Here is a 20,166-nt window from a genome sequence, read left to right as displayed (position 1 = left end):
GAGATATTTTTAAACTTGCTAGAATCAGTTGAAGTGAATTGAAAACACCATTCATTATTAAGCGAAGAATAACTTTCAGACTAAGAATAGCAATATAGTCTCTGAATCCAATTATTAGTATATCATTGTTAATAGTCCCCCCTCACCCTGAACATTCTTTCCATTTCTTTGATACTTTAGCAAATGTTTCCATTTGTATATTGAATGCACACAGAAACATTACATTATTTCCTCTTTGAATTGATGTTTCCTGTGAAGTCTGTCTTGACTTTGTTTTACATTTGTTTAGCGGATTCCCAGCCAGCAATATAAGAACTAGGGGGTTTGTTAGAAATTATTTCTAGGCCCTATCCTTGGAGACTAGGATTCAGCAGGTCTGAAGACAGACCAGACATGGGCACTTCTTTAAGTACTTTGAGGATTGTGGTAGGCTGCTGGACTTACGGACCACTGGGGCATTTTTCTAATTTTAAGGCACACACACCTCTAGAGTATTTTTTGGTCCACTTTGAAAGTCCAGTGAAGGCAATTAAGAGAGGTTGCTTATAATCATAAGCAGAGCAAATTGCTCTGCTTGTTGTGAGATGCAAAGCAGATAATTTCAGGTATGCTATATAATCAGATACCTTCACATTCTTTTAATGTGGGTTTTTAGTCCAGGGAAAGAAAGTTTTTTCTCTCAAAGGGACAACATAATTACCATTATATATATATTGTAAGCTTCAAGTAATTATGTAACATTCCATTCTCATACCATATTCTGAGCAAAGTACTGGCCTCTGATCAATAAAATTTCTTTTTATGGGTCTGTAAATTGAAACCAAGAAATGAAAATTCCGATCAGTGTTCAGCCAGACTAATTATTTTAAATCTTCTGAAAAATATCACAGTTACTGAGAATGTAGATGTTCTATTATTGTGCCCGGCCTACTTATTATATGAAATGAGTCACTTTCATTATTCTGCCTTTTTTTTCCCTTTCAACAAAAGACACAAAATATTTTATGTCTAATCACAGTATTAGCCAGAGAAAGAATGGGGGCATCACTCTATGAAGGTGTACAGTAATTTTCATGGGATTTTTTTTTTCTTTTCTCTTTCTCATACACACAGCTTTCTCTAAGGAATTCTAAATATGAAAGCTGTTTACTTGTGACATGGTGAATAGTGAAGTCTCTCAGTCGTGTCCGACTCTTTGTGACCCCATGGATTGTAGCCTACCAGGCTCCTCTGTCCATGGGATTTCCCAGGCAAGAGTACTGGAGTGGTTTGCCATTTCCTTGTGACATAGAAATAATCTAAAGAAGTTAATCCTGTTGATTATCATTGTGATGTGTAATCTCACTTTTTCTGGAAATGCTGTTTTTAAAAATATGAAATATATGGTTAATTGCTTCTTCCAAAACTTTAAACAGTAAGAGAAATCATATCAAAAGAAACAAGAATCACCCGAAAAGCAGCTGCCCAACAAGTCAGAACTATTTTTTGCCTTGTTCCATTGTGGTTCCTGTCCATACGTTATTTTTGCATAGTTGTAAGCTATCATAGGTAGTGTCTTCTGCTTATGTTGCCACTCAACACTAACTGCATTGCCTTTGTGTTGCCACATAGTTTTCTATTCATTTTTTATGTCTGTGTTGAGAGTCCCTTGGACTGCAAGGAGATCCAACCAGTCCATTCTGAAGGAGATCAGCCCTGGGATTTCTTTGGAGGGAATGATGCTGAAGCTAAAACTCCAGTACTTTGGCCACCTCATGCAAAGAGTTGACTCATTGGAAGAGACTCTGATGCTGGGAGGGATGGGGGCAGGAGGAGAAGGGACGACAGAGGATAAGATGGCTAGATGGCATCACTGACTCGATGGATGTGAGTCTGAGTGAACTCCAGGAGTTGGTGATGGACAGGGAGGCCTGGTGTGCTGCAATTCATGGGGTCACAAAGAGTCGGACATGACTGAGCAACTTAACTGTACTGAACTGAATAGTATATGAGCTTCCCAGGTGGCGCTGGTGGTAAAGAACCACCTCCTAATGCAGGAGACATAAGAGATGTGGGTAGGCTGGTTGTACCATTATACTCTTGGACTTTCCAGTATTCTTAAATGTTCACGTTATTTACAACGTTATAAAATGGAGTTTCATTGTTGATAAAACCTATGCTTCAAATGAGTGAGAGTGCATGTTTTGACCTTGGGTCTAGGGTATAAATCCTCTGATCACATGGGCCATTTGAACAGATAACTTCCTCATGGCACTGAAATATTTATTATACCTACTGTGCCTGTGAGTAAGCATGGCTTCTGTAATTGGCGTGACACGTCATCCCAGGCTCACTGGCCTTCTGCTTGCCACCATATCTTATGAAATATCAGCTTGGTTTCCGTACTCATGTGACCTGGAAGTCAGGAACTGAATATTAGGATGCTGAATGAGTTTGTTGATGGAGTTAGACCTTTAGAGGGCCTCACACAGGATGGTTCTCTCATTCTTTCCCATAATCTCTCTAATTAAACATATATTAATCCAAAGAAATTCAAACACAAAAAATGTCTTTTGAACTCACAGCACCCTCAATTTTTCATACTTAATATCATCATTATTTTACACAATACAGAGTTTTTCCTCCTATTAGTTCTATCATGGTAACACAAAGGCCACCTGTAGAGAGATGAGAAATCTGACTGACTTAAGCTTGTTTTGAATTGAGGTCGTCATCGATTCAAGGGGATTTTGAAGGAAGAAACGGGGTTTTTGAAGATCTGACTCTATGGTTCTAACAAAAGGCTTTCCCCATGCAGTAAGGCCACCAAGCGGAAGCAGTCTTTGTTATGCAGGATGTGATTAATATTACCTCATCATTTAATTTTAGAACTTGAAAATAAAGTTGCTTGCATCAGTTCTCAGTTCATGGCGCATGGTTTGAAACCTGAGCATATCTACTTTTTTTTTAAATTAAGAAGAAATACAGGATTACTAAAAGTTTAGAAAATAATGAACTGAAAGAAGTCTCCCAGGGTATCTTTTCCTTTACCAAACCTCTGCTAATCTTTTGTGGTTCTAGTTCTAGCCTTTTTTGTTTTTTTAATGTGATTTTTTTCTTTACAGTTTTTTACATATAATTTGAATCTGATTTACTTCACGTAGCATTGCTTTGTGTGCTTGATTCCCCCTGCCCCCCATGTTTACAGTCTTGCTGTCAGTTGTAATCTGTTTAGTCTATCCTTCTGATGTTCTGTAATGTCCTAATCATGTCTTCTGTTATTGGGCATTTAGAATGCTGGACAGTCTCTCCCATAACAGTGGTGATTATCAGGCCCCCAGCCCACACACCATGCTAATAGTGAGCATACAAGTCACAGAGGTAACCTGATCCTGCTGTGATTTCACTGTGATTAAATCACTGGTTGTGATTTAGTCTCAACCAGTTCAGTGATTTTTTTTTTTTAAGCCAAGTTCCTTTTTACCAGTTTTCTTCTAGAGTTTTATTTGGGGGCGGGGAGTCTTTTCAGAGGAGAGGGAGCTGGTCATGAGCCACTTCATAGTTGAGTCTTTTTGTCTTTCTTTCTTTAGTGGTGAAAGTGGTGCTGGAAAGACAGTGGCTGCCAAATACATCATGAGTTACATCTCCAGGGTGTCTGGGGGAGGCCCCAAAGTCCAGGTGAGTTGATGCTGTGGCCCATTTTGAGACTTGGTGCTGGGCCAGAGGACAAGGCTCCGTTTGCTGTTTGAAAAAGATTTTTTCTTCCGCAGAGAAGATACTGGTTTTATAACCAAGAAATTTGAGATCTGCAGAGAAACAGCATATTATGAGATGGATATGCCTACTGTATAATTAATATTGTATACAGTCTAGGAAAAGGTCACAAATCCAAAAGGAAAATAAACACGGGGCATAAAAGCCATCTCATAGAAGAGGAAATATAAATGACTCGTAAAACACATGGCTTCCCTGTGGCTCACCTGGTAAAGAATCCGCCTGCAAGTGCGGGAGACCTGGGTTCAATCCCTGGGTTGGAAAGATCCCCTGCAGAAGGGAAAGGCTACCCACTCCAATATTCTGGACTGGAGAATTCCATGGACTGTATAGTCCATGGGTTTGCAAAGAGTCAGACACGACTAAGTGACTTTCATTCACTCAGAATATGAAAATATGCTCACCCCCATGATAGTAAGAGAAATGCGAATTAAAACTACATTGAAAACTGTTTCTTAACTGTCAGAGTAACAAATTTTTTCTAGTGTTTAAAACACTCTGTTGTTAAAAATATAGGGGCATTGGCCCTCTCACACATTACTAGTGGGAACATGAACTAGTACACTTCTGTGGGGCACATGTCAGCAAAGTTTTTCAAATCTATAAGCAAACACCCTTGACTCATCAGTTTTGCTTGGGAGAATTTATCCTTTAGGTGTCTTGAAATGTATGCAAAATGATACATGTATAAAGTTCTTTGATGTGGCATTTTTTGATGATGGAGAAGACTAGAAACAAATGTTCATCAGTTGGTGACTGGGGAAATAATTTGTGGTTCATAATAGACTAGAATATTATGCAACCATAAAAATGAAGCTTCATGTACTGATAAGGATTGATCTCCAAGATATATCATGAATTTCAAAAAGCAAAGCTCTGAATGTTGTATATAATGTGCTACCATTTGAAGAAAAAAGAGCATGTATTTATAAAACATTTGTTTAGATATGTATAACATAGCTCCAGAGGGATACACATGAGATCAGTAACAGTGATTTCTCCAGGAGGAAACTGGGAGACTAGGGGAGAGGGATTTCTCCGTGTAGACCCTTGTGAACCTTTTATTTTTTACTTTATTGATAGGTAAGAGGTGGGTTTATTTAGAAAGATATATACTACATAGGCAGCATGCTGGCCATCTCAGAAAGTGAGAGTGGCTGTGAACCTTTGATTTTTGAACCATGTGAATACATCTCCAATTTAAAAAATTTGCAAAAATTTTAAAATACAGAAAGGAAAGAAAAAAAGAAAGAAGGATTAGAGTATTAATGGAAAACATTAGGAGAAGGGGGGAAACCCTGAAGAATGAGGACACAGGAGAGGGATAAAGAAAAAGATGGGCTTCCCTTGTAGCTCAGACAGCAAAGAATCTGCCTGCAATGCAGGAGGCCCGGGTTTGATCCCTGTGTCGGGAAGATCCCCTGGAGAAGGGAATGGCAACCCACTCCAGTATTCTTGCCTGGTGAATTCCGTGGACAGACCATGGGGTCGCAAAGAGTCAGACATGACTGACCCACTAACACACATAGTATGGCAGAGAAGGGGCAGATTCAAGAGGACAGTGTGAAGAAAGGGGTAGATGCGGCCTCATCTGCCTTTAGTTTTACTCATTGTGGTAGTGAAAGCAGCATAAGCAGGGCTGGGGAAACCTAGCCCCAGAGAGCAGTGGATGATGGTGATGAAGGCTAAGGTCAACAGAAACTGCCCAAACTCACAGTGCTCATCATTTGCTCAGACCTCTGGGAACTTTTTTTTTAATTAGAAATCATGATCCAAGGTAGATTTCTCCCTGAAAATTAATTTTTTAGTTGGAATCATTTAATATGATGTTGTTGCCATAGTCAGCTGTAGACTTTAAAAAGACACATTGAAATTCTCTTCCTTATGGCTTTGTCTACTAAATCAATAGTGTTCCATTCTGTCCTGGGGGATCAGAATGCTTCAGGCAGAGGTCAGCATTCCTTACGTAGAGTAGAAAGGTCTTAGAGTGGCCTCCTTTACCAAATGAAAGGAAAATCTAGAGCAGCACCATCCAATAGAAAGATGGTGGGTGCCACATGCATAATTTTAAATTTTTGAGTAGTCACATAAAAAAAGTGAAAAGCATATGAAATTAACTTTTAAAATATATTTTGGTTAACCCACTATATCCCCAATACTATTTCAGCCTGTAATTACTAATGAATTAATGAGATGCTCTACATTCTTTTGCATCCTAAACCTTTGGACTCCAGTGTGTGTTCTGCACTTCTAGCACATCCCAGTTGGGATTGGCCGTGTTGCATGGGCTCAGCAGCTTCCATGTTGGACAGCGAGTGCAACTCTAGGACTTAAATTGATGTGGTCCAGTCCATATGCTTTTCTCCATTTGTGTAGCCATACCCTGTCTCTAGAAGATGGACCTGGAGCAAGCTCTTTTAATTTGCTCTTTCTTTTTTCCCCCTGTATGCTTACCACATGCCACGAAATTCTGTTGGCCATCCTGAAAGTGGATGGATGGATAGATGGATGAATAGATAGATGGATATATGCAAAAGGTTTTCAGTTTAAAAGTCAGTAATTAAAGAGGGAAAGAGACAAAGATGAGCTTTTCTTTTTTTCTGTCCCTACAAGAAAGTGGAGTGTTGGTAAATGGTGTAGGGATGTTTGGCCAGCAAACAACATATACAGAAGATTAACGAAGACCCACAAAGTCAAAATTATTTTACGAACAAAAGCAAATTTCATATAAATCCATGAGTTTTTAAAGGAAAATAGGCTGCTTAGAAATATCTTTCTAAACTCTGAAATGGATTCCATGGAGGAACCACCCAAAATTTGCTCTCTGTGCCCATTGCTAATGACATGTGCCCAGTGGATGGAATTCCAGTTCTCGTTGCTCTTCAGAATGTTCAGGGGGTGCCAGAGAAGCACTTTGGCTGTTGCAGAATCAATCAGTGGTTAGTGCCTTCATCTCGTCCGATTTGCTATGGACGACGACCTAGTGGCCCGACTGCAGACATTTAATGTTGATCTTTCTCTTCCTGTTTTCCTGTGAGGACAATGATACAGAACTCTTGGCTTGAAATTAGTCAGTAGCTAAAGAGCACAAGCCAAAGACTTGTTATTTCTGGAACATGTTTAACCATAGCATGTGAATAATTAGAAGTACAAGGAATGACTCACTGGTTCAAAACCTTCTCCAACATCAACTCGTATCTGTTGAGCTGTCTTGCCCATGGGGTGTTTTGTACTTTCAGCCTGACACTGAATTGGGGTATGTGAAAACCAAATTCTTCCCCTCCAATAGGCCAGAAATTGTTCCACCCAATCCAGTGTTGATCCTTGTTGCTCAAATGGGGCTCTATACAGACAAAACCAGCAACACCAGGAACACCAGGGCTAGAAACATGGACTCTTGGGCCCCACCTCAGACCTACTGAGTCATTATTTGCATTTTAACGTGATTTCTAGGTGATTCAGGCACATGAAAATTAGGGAAGCACAGGTCTGTGTGTCTGTAATGTTGTTAGGGGGAGGAGAAATTATTTAATTTCCCTCAAGGTAACTCTCATTTGCAGTGAAGAGGGGGATGCAGTAGGTGGGGACAGAAGTTGAGTAGAACAGGAGTAGTGATGATTAAGAATCCGGCCAGAAGACAAGAAGATACCCCTTCTTCTTATGTTCCCCGATATACCAGGGAGCACAGGAAAAAGCTGCACCATCCAATCTGGAAACCCAGTCTGGGAACATTCATAGATCCTGATTTGTGGTGGCACCCTGGCTGCAGGGAATCCTGCATCAAGCCAGGGGAGCTGGAAGACATGACCATACCAACAGGGCCAGGTCTGTTGAGAGGAAAGAGTAAATCCTCCGGAAATCCCAGGGACTTGGATTTGAGTCCTCTCACCCTCACCATATTCAGGAACCAGGTCCTCAGGCAAGTCCAGCCTTTCACTGCCGGGTAGGTGTTCGTGTCTTCCTAACTTTGGTCTTTCTGCTGTAACAGCACGTCAAGGACATCATCCTGCAGTCCAACCCGCTGCTGGAGGCCTTCGGGAATGCCAAGACGGTCCGGAACAACAACTCCAGCCGATTTGTGAGTTTCTTTCCTGTGATAGAGAGTGCCACCTGATTGATGTTGTTGACATTCCTCATTTAAGTTCTGTGTCCCCAAGGAAATAGGGGGTTTTCACACATTATCAGGAGGCTGCCTTTTTGAGCTTTTTTTACTTTTCTCTAGCGGTGAACTGTCCGGCTTCAATTCACCCTTTGACTCAAGTTCTTTTTGAGCCTTGGGGATATAAATAAGATTATTTTTGAAGCCAGTTCTCAACTCAAGTTGCCTTCCTAAGGAAAGTGGAAATGTCAGCTTTGGTCTTGGAGAAGTTTCTTTGCTTTGGGCACTGGAGAAAAGGCCTTCTTTCCCAATTGAAGAACCCAGGAGACTAGATCCCAGGTCTTGTCACCTTGTTTTGCTTTGTAGATCTGTGAACCCTGGAGGGGGAACTTTGATCTGGCACCTTAGAGAGAAACTTCTTCCTGTCTGTTGGCCAGAGGGAGATGACTGCTTACCCTACGCCTCTTGGCTTTGTGTGTGTGTGTTTGGCATGTTCTTGTAACATAATGACATGCCAGAGTGACTGACCTTAGCCTACACGTTGCTCCTAACTGGCCTGCTTACCAAAAGTAATGAAAATATCAGCCGAATGCCTTGAATGCCTAGTTAGACATTTTTCTGTCTGAGCATCTCCCGAGGGGGTGAACTGGAAGGCTGGCAAGGATGAATATGAATATATTCCGTTTGACAAAAAGCCACGTTTACAGAGACGTGAATGTTTGCTCAGTAGCTTTGATTTATGTAGATTTTGTATCTTATCTCAACCATAGATTATGTCTGGCAGTAAAGCACTTAGGGAACCATCTGTGATGTGGATTCTGTTCCATTTTAAAATAAATAAGTGAGAATTTTGGAGAAAAGCAATTTCTTTTTTATCCTTCTGTTTTAGAAGGAAGCTTCTATTTCCAAGAGAATTCTTACTCAGTTTTCATGGAGTAATTGTTAAGCTCCCTGGTGAGTTTTATCTGTCAGAATTGCCCTTCCTTTCCTCACTGTTTAATACTATTTGAACTATTCACTCATTTGTTCTTCTCTAATTTTTCTGTTCAATGCCAGGGCTATGTTATCTTGAAGTTTCTAGGTAATGAAACAGGAAAGAAGATGTGAATGAATTTTTCAGTGGATCTTTTCTTCCCTGATTGTCAATCTCAATCTGCCTTTTATAAGGATTTGAGCAAATTTAACTCTCTAGCTACCCAACTTCCTTCTTTTGCCTTCCTTACTGAGCAGGAAAGTAGCCAAATCAATATTTCCCTTGATATTTCCAATATAAATTATTCTTTTGTCTTTGGACAAGGAGGCTATAGCAGTCAGTTTTTGTAAAGAAAAGCAAAAATACCCAGAATTTATTATTTTTCTGATAACAGAATTTCGTACAGCCTTGATGGAATGGTGGGAAAAGCATACAGAAAGGCAGTGTACACACACACACACACACACACACACAGATACACACATATGCACACGGGCATACGCATAGCAGAATCTGATGGGGCATCAAAAGATGTGCTCATTAGTAATGAGAAAAATGTAAATTAAAACCATATACATTTTTGGTCTCTCAGATGGTGAAACATTAAGGAGGTCAGACACTATTTGTTAAAGACTGACATCTTCTCTCAGGAGAGCAATTTGGCAGTTCTTATCAAAGTTTAAAATGCTCATTGTCTTTGACCCAACAATACTTTTAGGTTATAATATTCATGTTCCCTGTTAATAGTAATTTATTTTAAAAGATATCCATAATATATTATTAATTTTTTTGAAAAGGTTATAGGACAATATCTATAATATGGTCCCATTTTTATTTTAAAATGCACATTTATATAAAGCATAATTAAGGTATCTGCAAATCGATGTTTGAATATACTATTACAGTGATTAGTAGGAGGAGGTAGAAGTGCTTCAGGGTGGGATTATGGGTAATTTTACTTCACATGGACTTGCAGTGGGAATCATCAAAATTCATCTATTTCCACTTACAAATCTTTTCAAGTTTCAAGAACTGTATTATGAAATATTTCAAACACTATTTTAAAATAAAACAGTGAACGCTGAGGTACCCAGTACCTAATTTAAGAAGTAAAACATTACCAAGAACTGAGGTTTCTTTTCATTTATGAATTAAAATATCATATCCTCTCTTTATATAGTTTTCTCCTTCCCTCAGGCTGCTTACAACAAAACTAAATTTTTTGATCTCTCATTATGGATTTTTGCCTTTTAAATTACAGTTTTGAGTTGTGTATAAGCATTCCCGTTACATTAGAGCAGTGATTCTCAAACTTGGCCACATCTGAAAAACACCCAGGTGGATTTCCCTGGTGGTCTGATGGTTAAGAATCCACCTGCCAGTGCAGGGGATGTGGGTTTGATCCTGGATCTGGGAAGATCTCACATGCCACGGAGCAACTGAGCCCATGTACCGCAACTCCTGAGCCTGTGCTCTACAGCTCGGGAGCCACAGCTACTGAAGTCCACACACCCTAGAGCCTGTGCTCCCCAACAGGAGAAGTCACTGCAATGAGAAGCCGTTGCATCGCTGCAGGAGAGTAGCGCACGCAGCAGTGACAATCCAGCACAGTCAAAACACAAACCAGCCAGACCTTACAGCTACTCATGTCTGGGTGCCAGTCCCTAGCAACTGATTTACTTGTCTGGAATGGCATCAGGCAGTATTTCTTAGAGGCTCCCAGGATCTTTCTAGTGGGCAGCCAAGGTTGTGAACCATTAACAGAAGGACTTGAGAGTTTGCCGTTTATCAAATCTGCCCTTCGTGGCTTTGACATCCTGTTTTGTTTCATTTCTCTCCCTAGATTAATAGGGAATGGGATGGTGTGGTGGGGTCGGATGCAAATGGACACTGAATTATTCCCTGCAGAACATGCCCAGAGGGAAGGATGGAGAAGGATGGCCATGGAAGGAAGCACGAGGGGTCTTGTTGAGCAGACTTTGTCGTGAACCACTGTGGTTCGGATAGCAGTCGTTTGTGGTCCTCCTGTATGTCTGCTGCTTCGGGATGTTTGTCTTGGGGTTTATTTTTGGGAGAGGGAGAGGAAAGAGTCAGCAGATTAAGACAAATAGACAATTAGACTGTGGCTTTCTTTTGTAGCTTTTTTGATACCCAGAATCGACATTAACTTAGCAGGAACATAGCAGTACTAGGTGCTATCCACAGGAGGAAAAACACAGTGTGTTTTTCTTCTCCTTAGTGAGTTAATGGTTCTGGTCGGAGACTTGTGGCTTGGCAGGCTTCATCCCTGAGATGGTGGACTTCATCAGCATACACATTTAAAAAATATTAAATGTGAATGCAGTTAGGCTGGGCATGCTCTCCAGTCTGATCCTAGGTCACACCACTCCCGAAAACCCACATTCTCATCTTTTTCTTCATTTAAATTTACACTCCTGGACCCTTCTGAGGACTGAAGAGAAACTAAATTGTAGTTTTAAAAAAATTATTTACTTAACAAATCTAGACACCTTTTCAGCAACAGTCCAGGGTTTTATTCTCTTTTGTTCCCTATTAGCGGTCATTTAAAAGGAAATGTTAACAAGAACAACAGTGACAAAAATCCCCACACCCTCAGCTAGCTGGAAAGAACTTATAAAAGTATTTTTATTTCATGTTAGCATATTAGATGCTCCTGGGATAAAAAGAAATTGCTTTTGCTCAAAGCCATGAAAATAAGTCTCTCAGAGGGAAAATTTGATTCCTTTGAAAGAGGCTGGCAGAGTTCACTCTTGTTAGATCAAGGGGACCATGTGATTTTTCTGTCCTATTCTTTACAGCTTCTGGTTTAGCAGACAAGCTCCTACTAAGGGAAAAGGGGAAGGAATATAGTGAGTGTATCCATATTTAGTCGGGTTAGAATGATACAGAATTGTGTGATTGGACAAAGGCACAGGTTATTGTCTGATAGGAAACAGTGAGGAAGTCTAGACCAGAACTGGGAATAATTCAGAACATATCTTTCATTAATGAATTTCCTTGAATTATATGCTGTATCCCAAGCCTGTTTGGAACATCATGTTTTTGTTCACTGACCATTAAAGGAAGTCCCTAATTTTCTTGCAGGGAAAATACTTTGAAATACAGTTCAGTCCAGGTGGGGAACCAGATGGTGGAAAGATCTCCAACTTCCTTCTGGAAAAATCTAGGGTGGTGATGAGGAACCCTGGCGAGCGGAGTTTTCACATATTTTACCAGGTTTTCCTTTATATTATTTCTTTCCTACTTCTCTATTCCTTCTCCACATTTAAAATGTTCTTCTCTTGGTCCTCAGGTCCTCAGGGTGAGATAGTCTAGTCTGGCCAGCCCTTGAGTCTTTATTAACGCAGGATGTGCAAGTCATGTGCGAAAGAACCGTGAGGATGCCCTTACCTGCAGGCAGAATAAGGTCTAGCTAGAGTGAGAAGACAACAATTTCCCTAAAGTAAAATAATCAATAAAGTGTTGACGCACTTCAGAACAAAAGTAGGGATATTTGATTCTTGGCTTAGGAGATCACGAGGGGAGATATAGCTGGGACAATAAGGAGAGCTTTTAAGGGGGCACAAGATGGTGTGGAGGAGAGGTTGACTCAGGTTGAGTCAGATGGTCTGAACAAAGCAAGGAGGGAGGGATGGGGAGGTGGGGAGATGGGAGAGATGGAGGGAGGGGACAGGTAAGCTGGTGAATGAGCCAGGCTCCAGCCGGATTGCAAGGGTAGAGGTCTCCAAAAGGTGAACTGTGGGAAGAAAGACTTGAAAAAAGACTTGAGGTACTTCTTGCCAGGTCAAAAAGTTTTGGCTTAGACTCTCAGAAGCCATGGAGAGTTTGGGGTTAGAGCAGTCGGCCGGATGCTTTTAAATTATGTTCCAGGCTTCAGCAATCATTTGTTTCAACTATTTTTTAAATGTTTTTTTTTTTTAATGATTATTGATTTTTATTGGAATATAACTGTTTTGAATGTTTTTTAAGTGTTTGAAAGTGTAATGATACCATAAACAATTTTTTTAATGTATGGATTTTTGTATTAGTACTTCTTATACTGGGGACCCACATTAGATTTTCTTTGAAGAATCGGCTGCAACTGTTAGGTTTTTTCGTTTTGTTTTGTTTTTTTTTTTAATTTTTTGTTAGAGTTTGATGATTATTCAATTTGAAGGAAGTTAAGCTATGTTGCAGAGAAGGCAATGGCACCCCACTCCAGTACTCTTGCTTGGAAAATCCCATGGATGGAGGAGCCTGTTAGGCTGCAGTCCATGGGGTCGCTAAGAGTTGGACACGACTGAGCGACTTCACTTTCACTTTTCACTTTCATGCACTGGAGAAGGAAATGGCAGCCCACTGCAGTGTTCTTGCCTGGAGAATCCCAGGGACGGGGGAGCCTGGTGGGCTGCCGTCTATGGGGTCACACAGAGTCAGACACGACTGAAGTGACTTAGCATAGCATAGCATAAGCTATGGTGATTGCTCCCATTTCAGTCTTTTCAATTCCATAGACATGTTAGGTGGTGGCAAACAATTCTTCTGGTTAGAATATATTGGTTTAAAATATCTATAGATGACCAAAAGCTTCTGTCAATTCAGTAATGCTTTTAATTGTATTACTCAAAGCACCACGTACAGGTCTTTGAAAAGTAATTTTATGTCTCACACACACTATATTATTTATTGAGCACTAGACAGAAGTTCATAATTATTTCCCGGATGCTGTACTCTAAATGCCAGCCCTACCCCCCTTCAGAATCCTCTGCCCACAAGTTGGAAAACCCCAGCCTGGAGACTGGGGAAGTGATGAGTTCAGGGTAAGACAGAGTTTAAGATTCTGACATAAAAGTGATAGTCGAAGCTGTGAAATAGGTGAGACTCCTGTGGGAGTGAATGTGGAGAGAAAAACCATGCCCATTTAGGACTTGGGGACCTGGAGACCACCTGTGGGATGAGGGAGGCATTGAGGAGCCAGGAAAGTAGTCAGAGATCCTGCAGTGTCACCAAAGCCAGGGGACACTTGGGGGTGCAGGGCAGGATCACTTATTCAGAGCTTGAGGGAGAAGGATGAGGCAAGGGCCTGGGGACCAAGCAAGGCCTGGTGGCTTCAGCCACTGGAAAGCAGCCATGAGGGCTGTTCCATCAGAATGGTGACAGGGAGGAAGAAACCAGATGAGGAAGGAGATTCTATAGCTTGAAGGATTTCAGAGTCAAGGAAAAGCTTCTAAAGAAGACAAAGAAGCAACATGACTGTAGGTTGGAGAGAAAGAAAGGGATGTTTGAACCTTCAGGTGAAGGGAGTACATGATGTGAGTGGGGAGAAGACTGAGACAGAGATGGGAGAAGTTCTTCCTTAGCAAAAGCAAAACCAAACCAAAAGAAAAAGGAAGAGAGTGGCACAAAAGATTTTAAGGAGATAGGGGGAAAAACTAAGGGAACCTGATGTAATAGGATGACCAAGAACTTCTCCATAAAGGAGATGAGGTTCCCTGTTTTAAGGGTGTGAAGCTGGGATGACATGAGAAACTAAACCAAGATGAAGAAGTGTGGATGGGGGTGGGGGCCAGTGGTGGCTGGTGCTGGCTTGCATGGACTCTGTGCATTTCTTCCTTCAGTGACATTTCTTGGTAGTTTGAAATCAGTCATGGTAGGAGTATTTACACCACCAAAGTTAGCAATTGCTACGCATCCATTCCCTACCCCCACCTCAAGAATGGATTGTCCAGGACTTCCCTCGTGGTCCAGTGGTAAAGAATGCACGTGCCAGTGCAGGGAACACAGGTTTGATCCCTGGTCCAGGAGGATTCCCAATGCTGTGGAGCAGCCAGGCCCGTGGTGCCACAAACACTGAGCCCATGCTCTGCAACAGGAGAAATCACCACAATGAGAAGCCCAGGCACCACAGCCAGATAGTAGGTCTGCACTTGCTGCAACTAGAGAGACCCACATAGCATAGCCAGGAAAAGAGAGAGAGAATGGATTGTTGAACATTTTCTTGCACACCTGTAGGGCCCTTGCTCAGAACTAAGGTAGATACCAGAGATAGAACAGAAAGCCAAGGGACAGGACACCAGCGTGGGGGACCTGAGGCTGTACGTGAATATGCACCACGCTGTGAGAAGCATGGAGAGTCCAGCTGCCCTTTACAAAGGCTTGTGCATGGACTCACATTGTTGTACAGCAAAAGCTGACACAAGGTTGTAAAACAAATATACTCCGATTAAGAAAATAAAAAATAAGAGTTTGACTCCACCAAAAATAAAAAAAAAGAGCCATGTGCAAGCTGAACAGGAACAAAGTAGTGATAATCTGGCTTGCTTTCCACTGTTCCAAGGGATCTTACCAGAATAACTGCACAGTTCGATGTATCAGATAAGGGAAAATTCTCAGCCCTTGCAGGTCTAATCAGAGTTAAGAACTAGAATTTGCAAAGATGATTTGGGGCTACTACACAGAGAGCAGATATTCTGAAGCCCCTTCGTATTTTTGAGACCAGGAGCTTCCATCCATTTAGGAAGCAGGGGTAGAAGGTCTGATTGCCTGACTCCAGGGGTGGTGGGTGGTAGCGGGACCCATGTGGTACCTTTGCCTGATGCATAGGCTCCACCACACACATGCCACTTTCTCTTGCTCCAGCTTATCGAGGGCGCCTCCCCAGAGCAGAAGCATGGCCTGGGCATCACCACCATGGACTATTATTACTACCTGAGCCTCTCGGGGTCTTACAAGGTGGACGGCATTGATGACAAGAAGGAGTTTCAGGAAACCCTGGTAAGTGCTGGTGCAGGCTGGGCACGATCTGACATCTAGACCAGGCATTGTCTATGGCAGAAAGGGCAGGGGAGGTGAGCAAAGCAAAGAGCAGCCTGAAACATCACCTCTTTCTGCTGGAAGCCCTCCATTTCTTAAAACACAGGTGTAAACACCCTTAAATAGCCATCGGCCCAGTTGCCAGAGGACCACTTAATGATTAAACATGGGTAATAAAAAAGTTCATCATTACCCCTCTCTAGGTGTTCTGATTCACATAAAAACTAGTTTCAGTAATGCATTTACCATACCTGTTTGCCGAAAGCTTACACAGTTGTTGAGCTGTTTCCTTACAAAAACAAACCAAAAATTATTCTCTTAATCAGGTTTAAAGGGACTTCCCTTGTGGTCCAGTGGCTAAAACTCCAGGCACCCAATGTAGGGAGCCCAGGTTCAATCCCTGGTCAGGGAACTACATCCCACATGCCACAACTAAGACCCGATACAGCCAAATAAATATTAAAAAAAAAAAAAAAATCAGGTTTAGAAATCTTAGAACACCTTCAGTCTCATCTCCACCTCAGTATTTACAGGTCAGAGGGCAAGCCTTACTCCATTCTTTTCACACTGTGTGTACGTTATGGTACACACTGAATTCAGGTAGATTATTGAGGGTTCACCTCCTTGGGAAACAACTTACTAACTCAGTCAATCTAGAACTTTCTGGAGACTTCCCTCATGGCCCAGTGGTTAAGACTCCATGCTTCCACTGCAGGGGGCACATGTTTAAAACCTGGTCAGGGAACGAAGAGCTCACATGCCGTGTGGTATTGTCAAAAGAAATTTTAAAAATAAAAAATAGAACCTTCTAGAGGTGGACTACTCACCCATTTAGCCTCAAGGAACTGCATCACCACTGCCCTTTAAGTCAGGTACCCCCTGGCTTATCCCTCAGCCTGGATCCAAAACCAAGTGGAAAAACTGAATGGGCAATTGGAGGTACAGTTTCAGGTGGCAAGGGGGCTGACATTTGTGCTTGAAAGAGGCAGACTGTGTCCCAGGTGTCAGGAAAGAAGGTGGCATCAAGGGGCCATGTGGCCTCGGGAGGTGGGAGAAAACGTGCAGACAGGCCTGCAGCGGTCTTAGAAAAGAGCCCCCTTAAGATATGGGTATCTAAGACTCAGGCTTTTCATCTCCTTTTATTTGAATTTAGTGGATCTCAGAAACAAAGCTCTTAAAATGATTCTTTTATTTGGTTTTCCTGGAATTTTTCAAGATCCTTTTGCAAGTACAATTTATTCTCAGCCCTCCCAATGAAGAGAAAAGCCTGTGAGAGTTTGGAGTGGCTGGAAAGCAGACTGGTGCCCTTAGAGGGAGACGGTGGCAACAAGGAGAAAATTGAGAGAGAAGAACAGACTTGTTGACTAGGCAGCTGCCTCTGCATCTGAATATCTTTCCTCCAGAGCCTTCTCGCATGTATTTCTAGACGATTACATGTTCACATTGGGCAGGTTATTTATTGGGCTCCCCTGGTGGCTCAGTGATAAAGAATCTGCCTGCAATGCAGAAGACGTGGGTTCAATCCCTGGGTCGGGAAGATCCCCTGGAGAAGGAAATGGCAACCCACTCCAGTATTCCTGCCTAGAGAATCCCAGGGACTGAGGAGCCTGGTGGGTTACAGTCCATGGAGTCGCAGAAGAGTTGTGCATGACTGAATGACCAAACCACAAAAAAGAAATTTCAAGACTGAACTGCCTTTCCAGCACCGTGTTGAGACTTGAATGTGTGAGAGGGCATGGGCCAGTGAAAATGTCTTATGGTGACTTCCAGCTGCCATTGCAGACTAAGCCATGTGTAACTGCACAACCCCATCCAAGCTTTGGTTTCTTTCTGATGTGCTTCCATAGCTAGTGACTGATTGGTCTGGGTCGTTTCTTTCCCCTCTTCCAGCACGCCATGAACGTGATTGGGATCTTTGCGGAGGAGCAGGCGCTGGTGCTACAGATAGTGGCGGGGATTCTCCACCTGGGAAACATCAGCTTCAAGGAAGTTGGCAATTACGCGGCCGTGGAGAGTGAAGAGTGTGAGTGGTTTGGGCATAGGGTTGCCAAATGAGGGGGTACAGTGTTTAGTTCCGATCAGAAGAACTCACCACTTTCCTGTGCTTTGGGGTTTTTTGGGGAAGAGAGGCTGAGGAGACTGGCGTATCTTGCTGTGGCAGAACTGAAAGGTCTCATGAGAGTCTGTGCCTCTTCTATGCACCCACACTAGGGACCGCTGATGAAGCTGTGCTGGTTTATCTTTAACCTTGGGGAAACCTGGCAGAATTTTACATGTAGGTTTAAAAATCAAGCTATACTTTAATGAGAATTAGAATTGTCTCCTACTAAAAATCTTTTCTGTAACTGATCTTTAGGGTTGATATTCACCTGAAGTTTCTCTCAGGATGTAAGTAAATATGGATAGTTCACAGGTTCGTAAGTTGCCCCGTGGGTTGGATTAGATTGGGTTTCTGAAAACAAGGGGGGAAAAAATGGACACTATTGTGTTGATCTTGCTGCTGACGTCTTTAATGGCCCCTCTGTAGCCGTCAGAAGACCTAAGTGATCGCTTTTACCCTTTGGGAAGGAATCAGGTGCCCCCTGCAGAGGCGCAGTACTGGTTCTATGTACACCGCTGTGCTACAGCCGCTGTGGCGTGTGACTTTAGCCTCTTTGTCATCGGTCAGCTTTCCAGGCTGCTCCCAGAACCCACACATCCTTCAACCACCCAGGAAGATGTTTCCTCCTTTCTCAGCATTCTTCCAAGATGACAAATTTAGATGCCCAGTAATAAATAGTATCCTACTCATTGCTGACAGTGCAGTGAGGCTCTTTCCATTCCAAATAAGGTTCTTTTTTTATATTTTTGTTCTCTTTGGTGATAAAAGAGGGAAGTTCTGCTAACTTTAGATGTCTGTCTGATAAGGAGAAACATGAATTGTGTTTACCAGGGAAGGGAGTGGGGTGGAAAACAATAAATGCACAGGGTATCCATGAAGTCTAGAAGCACAACCAATAATAATAACTGTGTTTTCATACTTTATGTGCTTTATCCTTCACATTTAACAAATGCATGTATGTGTCCAGGAGGATCGTGAACACTTGCCTTTCAACACTGACCTTTCCGATTTCTTGACAGTTTCTATAGACGTACACTGGAATTCTCTTGCTTTCTTAAATGGTACAATCCTTTACTGACCCTTTAGGCTGGAAGAAAAGGTCATGGCTTTGACACAGCAAATATTTTCCTGGATGCTTGAGCCAAGAAGCCTCCTCAGCCAACTGGGTAAAACCCAGGATTGGCAACTGTCATGAGATCCCCTGATTGAAAGTGGTGTGGGGCTGTCTCCATCAGAAAAGAGCTATGCTTGAAGCCAAAGAGCTTTAACAGAGAAATAGGTCCTTCTCCCAGTCGTATTGTTTTCTTCTAGTTGGTAATACCTAACTGGTTCAGGGTAGTACATGATCACAGTTCTCACATCTACCCATTTGCTAGTCAGAATCCTCCTGCAGCGCGGGAGACCTGGGTTCAATCACTGGGTTGGGAAGATCCCCTGAAGAGGGGAAAGGCTACCCACTCCAGTATTCTGGCCTGGAGAATTCCATGGACTATGTAGTCTATGGGGTCAAAAAGAGTCAGACACAACTGAACGAATTTCACTTTCACTATTCCCCTCTGTATTAGGAACCACTGTTTCCAATCTCTTGTATTCCTTTCAGGGGAATAGTGTGTTCCTAAGAAACTACTCATATCTCTTCTTTTTTTCCCTACTATTCTACATTAGTTGGAGTTTATAACATACTCTATAGTTGATTTTTCATTCCACATTGTACCTTGGAGATTATTCTATAGCAATTCATTAAGAAGCTTCATTTAAAAAAATTTTTTTTAATTTTGTTTCATAGTTGATTTACAATGTGTTAGTTTCAAGTATACTGCAAAGTGAGTCAGGCATGCATATACATGTGTCCACTCTTTCTTAGATTCTTTTCCTGTACAGGTCATTACAGAGTGGAGTTCCCTGTGCTACACAGTAGGTTCTGGTTGGTTCTGTTCCCTGTGTAGTAGTGTGTATATGTCCATCCCAGTCTCCCAGTTGATCTCTCCCCCTCTCTATTCCCTGGTGACCCTAAGTTTGTCCTCTGTATCTGTAACTCTGTTTCTAATTTTGTAATTTGTACTCTTTTTTTAAGATTCCATATATAAGCAATATCATATATTTGTCTTTCTCTGGCTGACTTATTTCACACAGTATGACAGTCTCCAGGTCCATCCACATTGCTGAAAATGAGGAAACCCCATCCTTCTCAAAGCTGCATTAGCATTCCACTGCCTGGCTGTGCTTTAGTTTATTGAGCCAATCAACTGTTGATGGACATAAAGATGGTTTCCTGTTACTCTTCCAATTACTTAAAATGGATAACCTGGTTTGTGTTATCTTTCTCATATTTGACTTTAATATATGGAATACATTTATAGAGGGAAGGCTTAGCCAATGTTTTTATAAAGGAAGAAAGCAGACTTTTCCTAGCTATTGTATTGTAGG

At 41.9% G+C, this 20,166-nt stretch overlaps 1 protein-coding gene across 2 annotated transcripts in view; it reads left to right on the top strand.

Annotated features, from left to right (window-relative positions):
- MYO1E (myosin IE) overlaps positions 1–20,166 on the top strand; it is a 217,093-nt gene that overhangs the window by 125,958 nt on the left and 70,969 nt on the right. For both annotated transcript variants that reach the window (XM_025295700.3, XM_025295697.3), the window contains exons 5-9: positions 3,570–3,657; positions 7,742–7,831; positions 11,931–12,062; positions 15,465–15,599; positions 17,529–17,661. In XM_025295700.3, the coding sequence (XP_025151485.3) occupies positions 3,570–3,657; positions 7,742–7,831; positions 11,931–12,062; positions 15,465–15,599; positions 17,529–17,661 (578 nt within the window). The remainder of the gene's footprint in view (positions 1–3,569; positions 3,658–7,741; positions 7,832–11,930; positions 12,063–15,464; positions 15,600–17,528; positions 17,662–20,166) is intronic.

The sequence above is a fragment of the Bubalus bubalis genome, chromosome 11, assembly GCF_019923935.1.
Source record: "Bubalus bubalis isolate 160015118507 breed Murrah chromosome 11, NDDB_SH_1, whole genome shotgun sequence".
Classification (NCBI taxonomy): Eukaryota; Metazoa; Chordata; class Mammalia; order Artiodactyla; family Bovidae; genus Bubalus; species Bubalus bubalis.
This window is presented reverse-complemented; position numbering and strand designations above follow the sequence as displayed.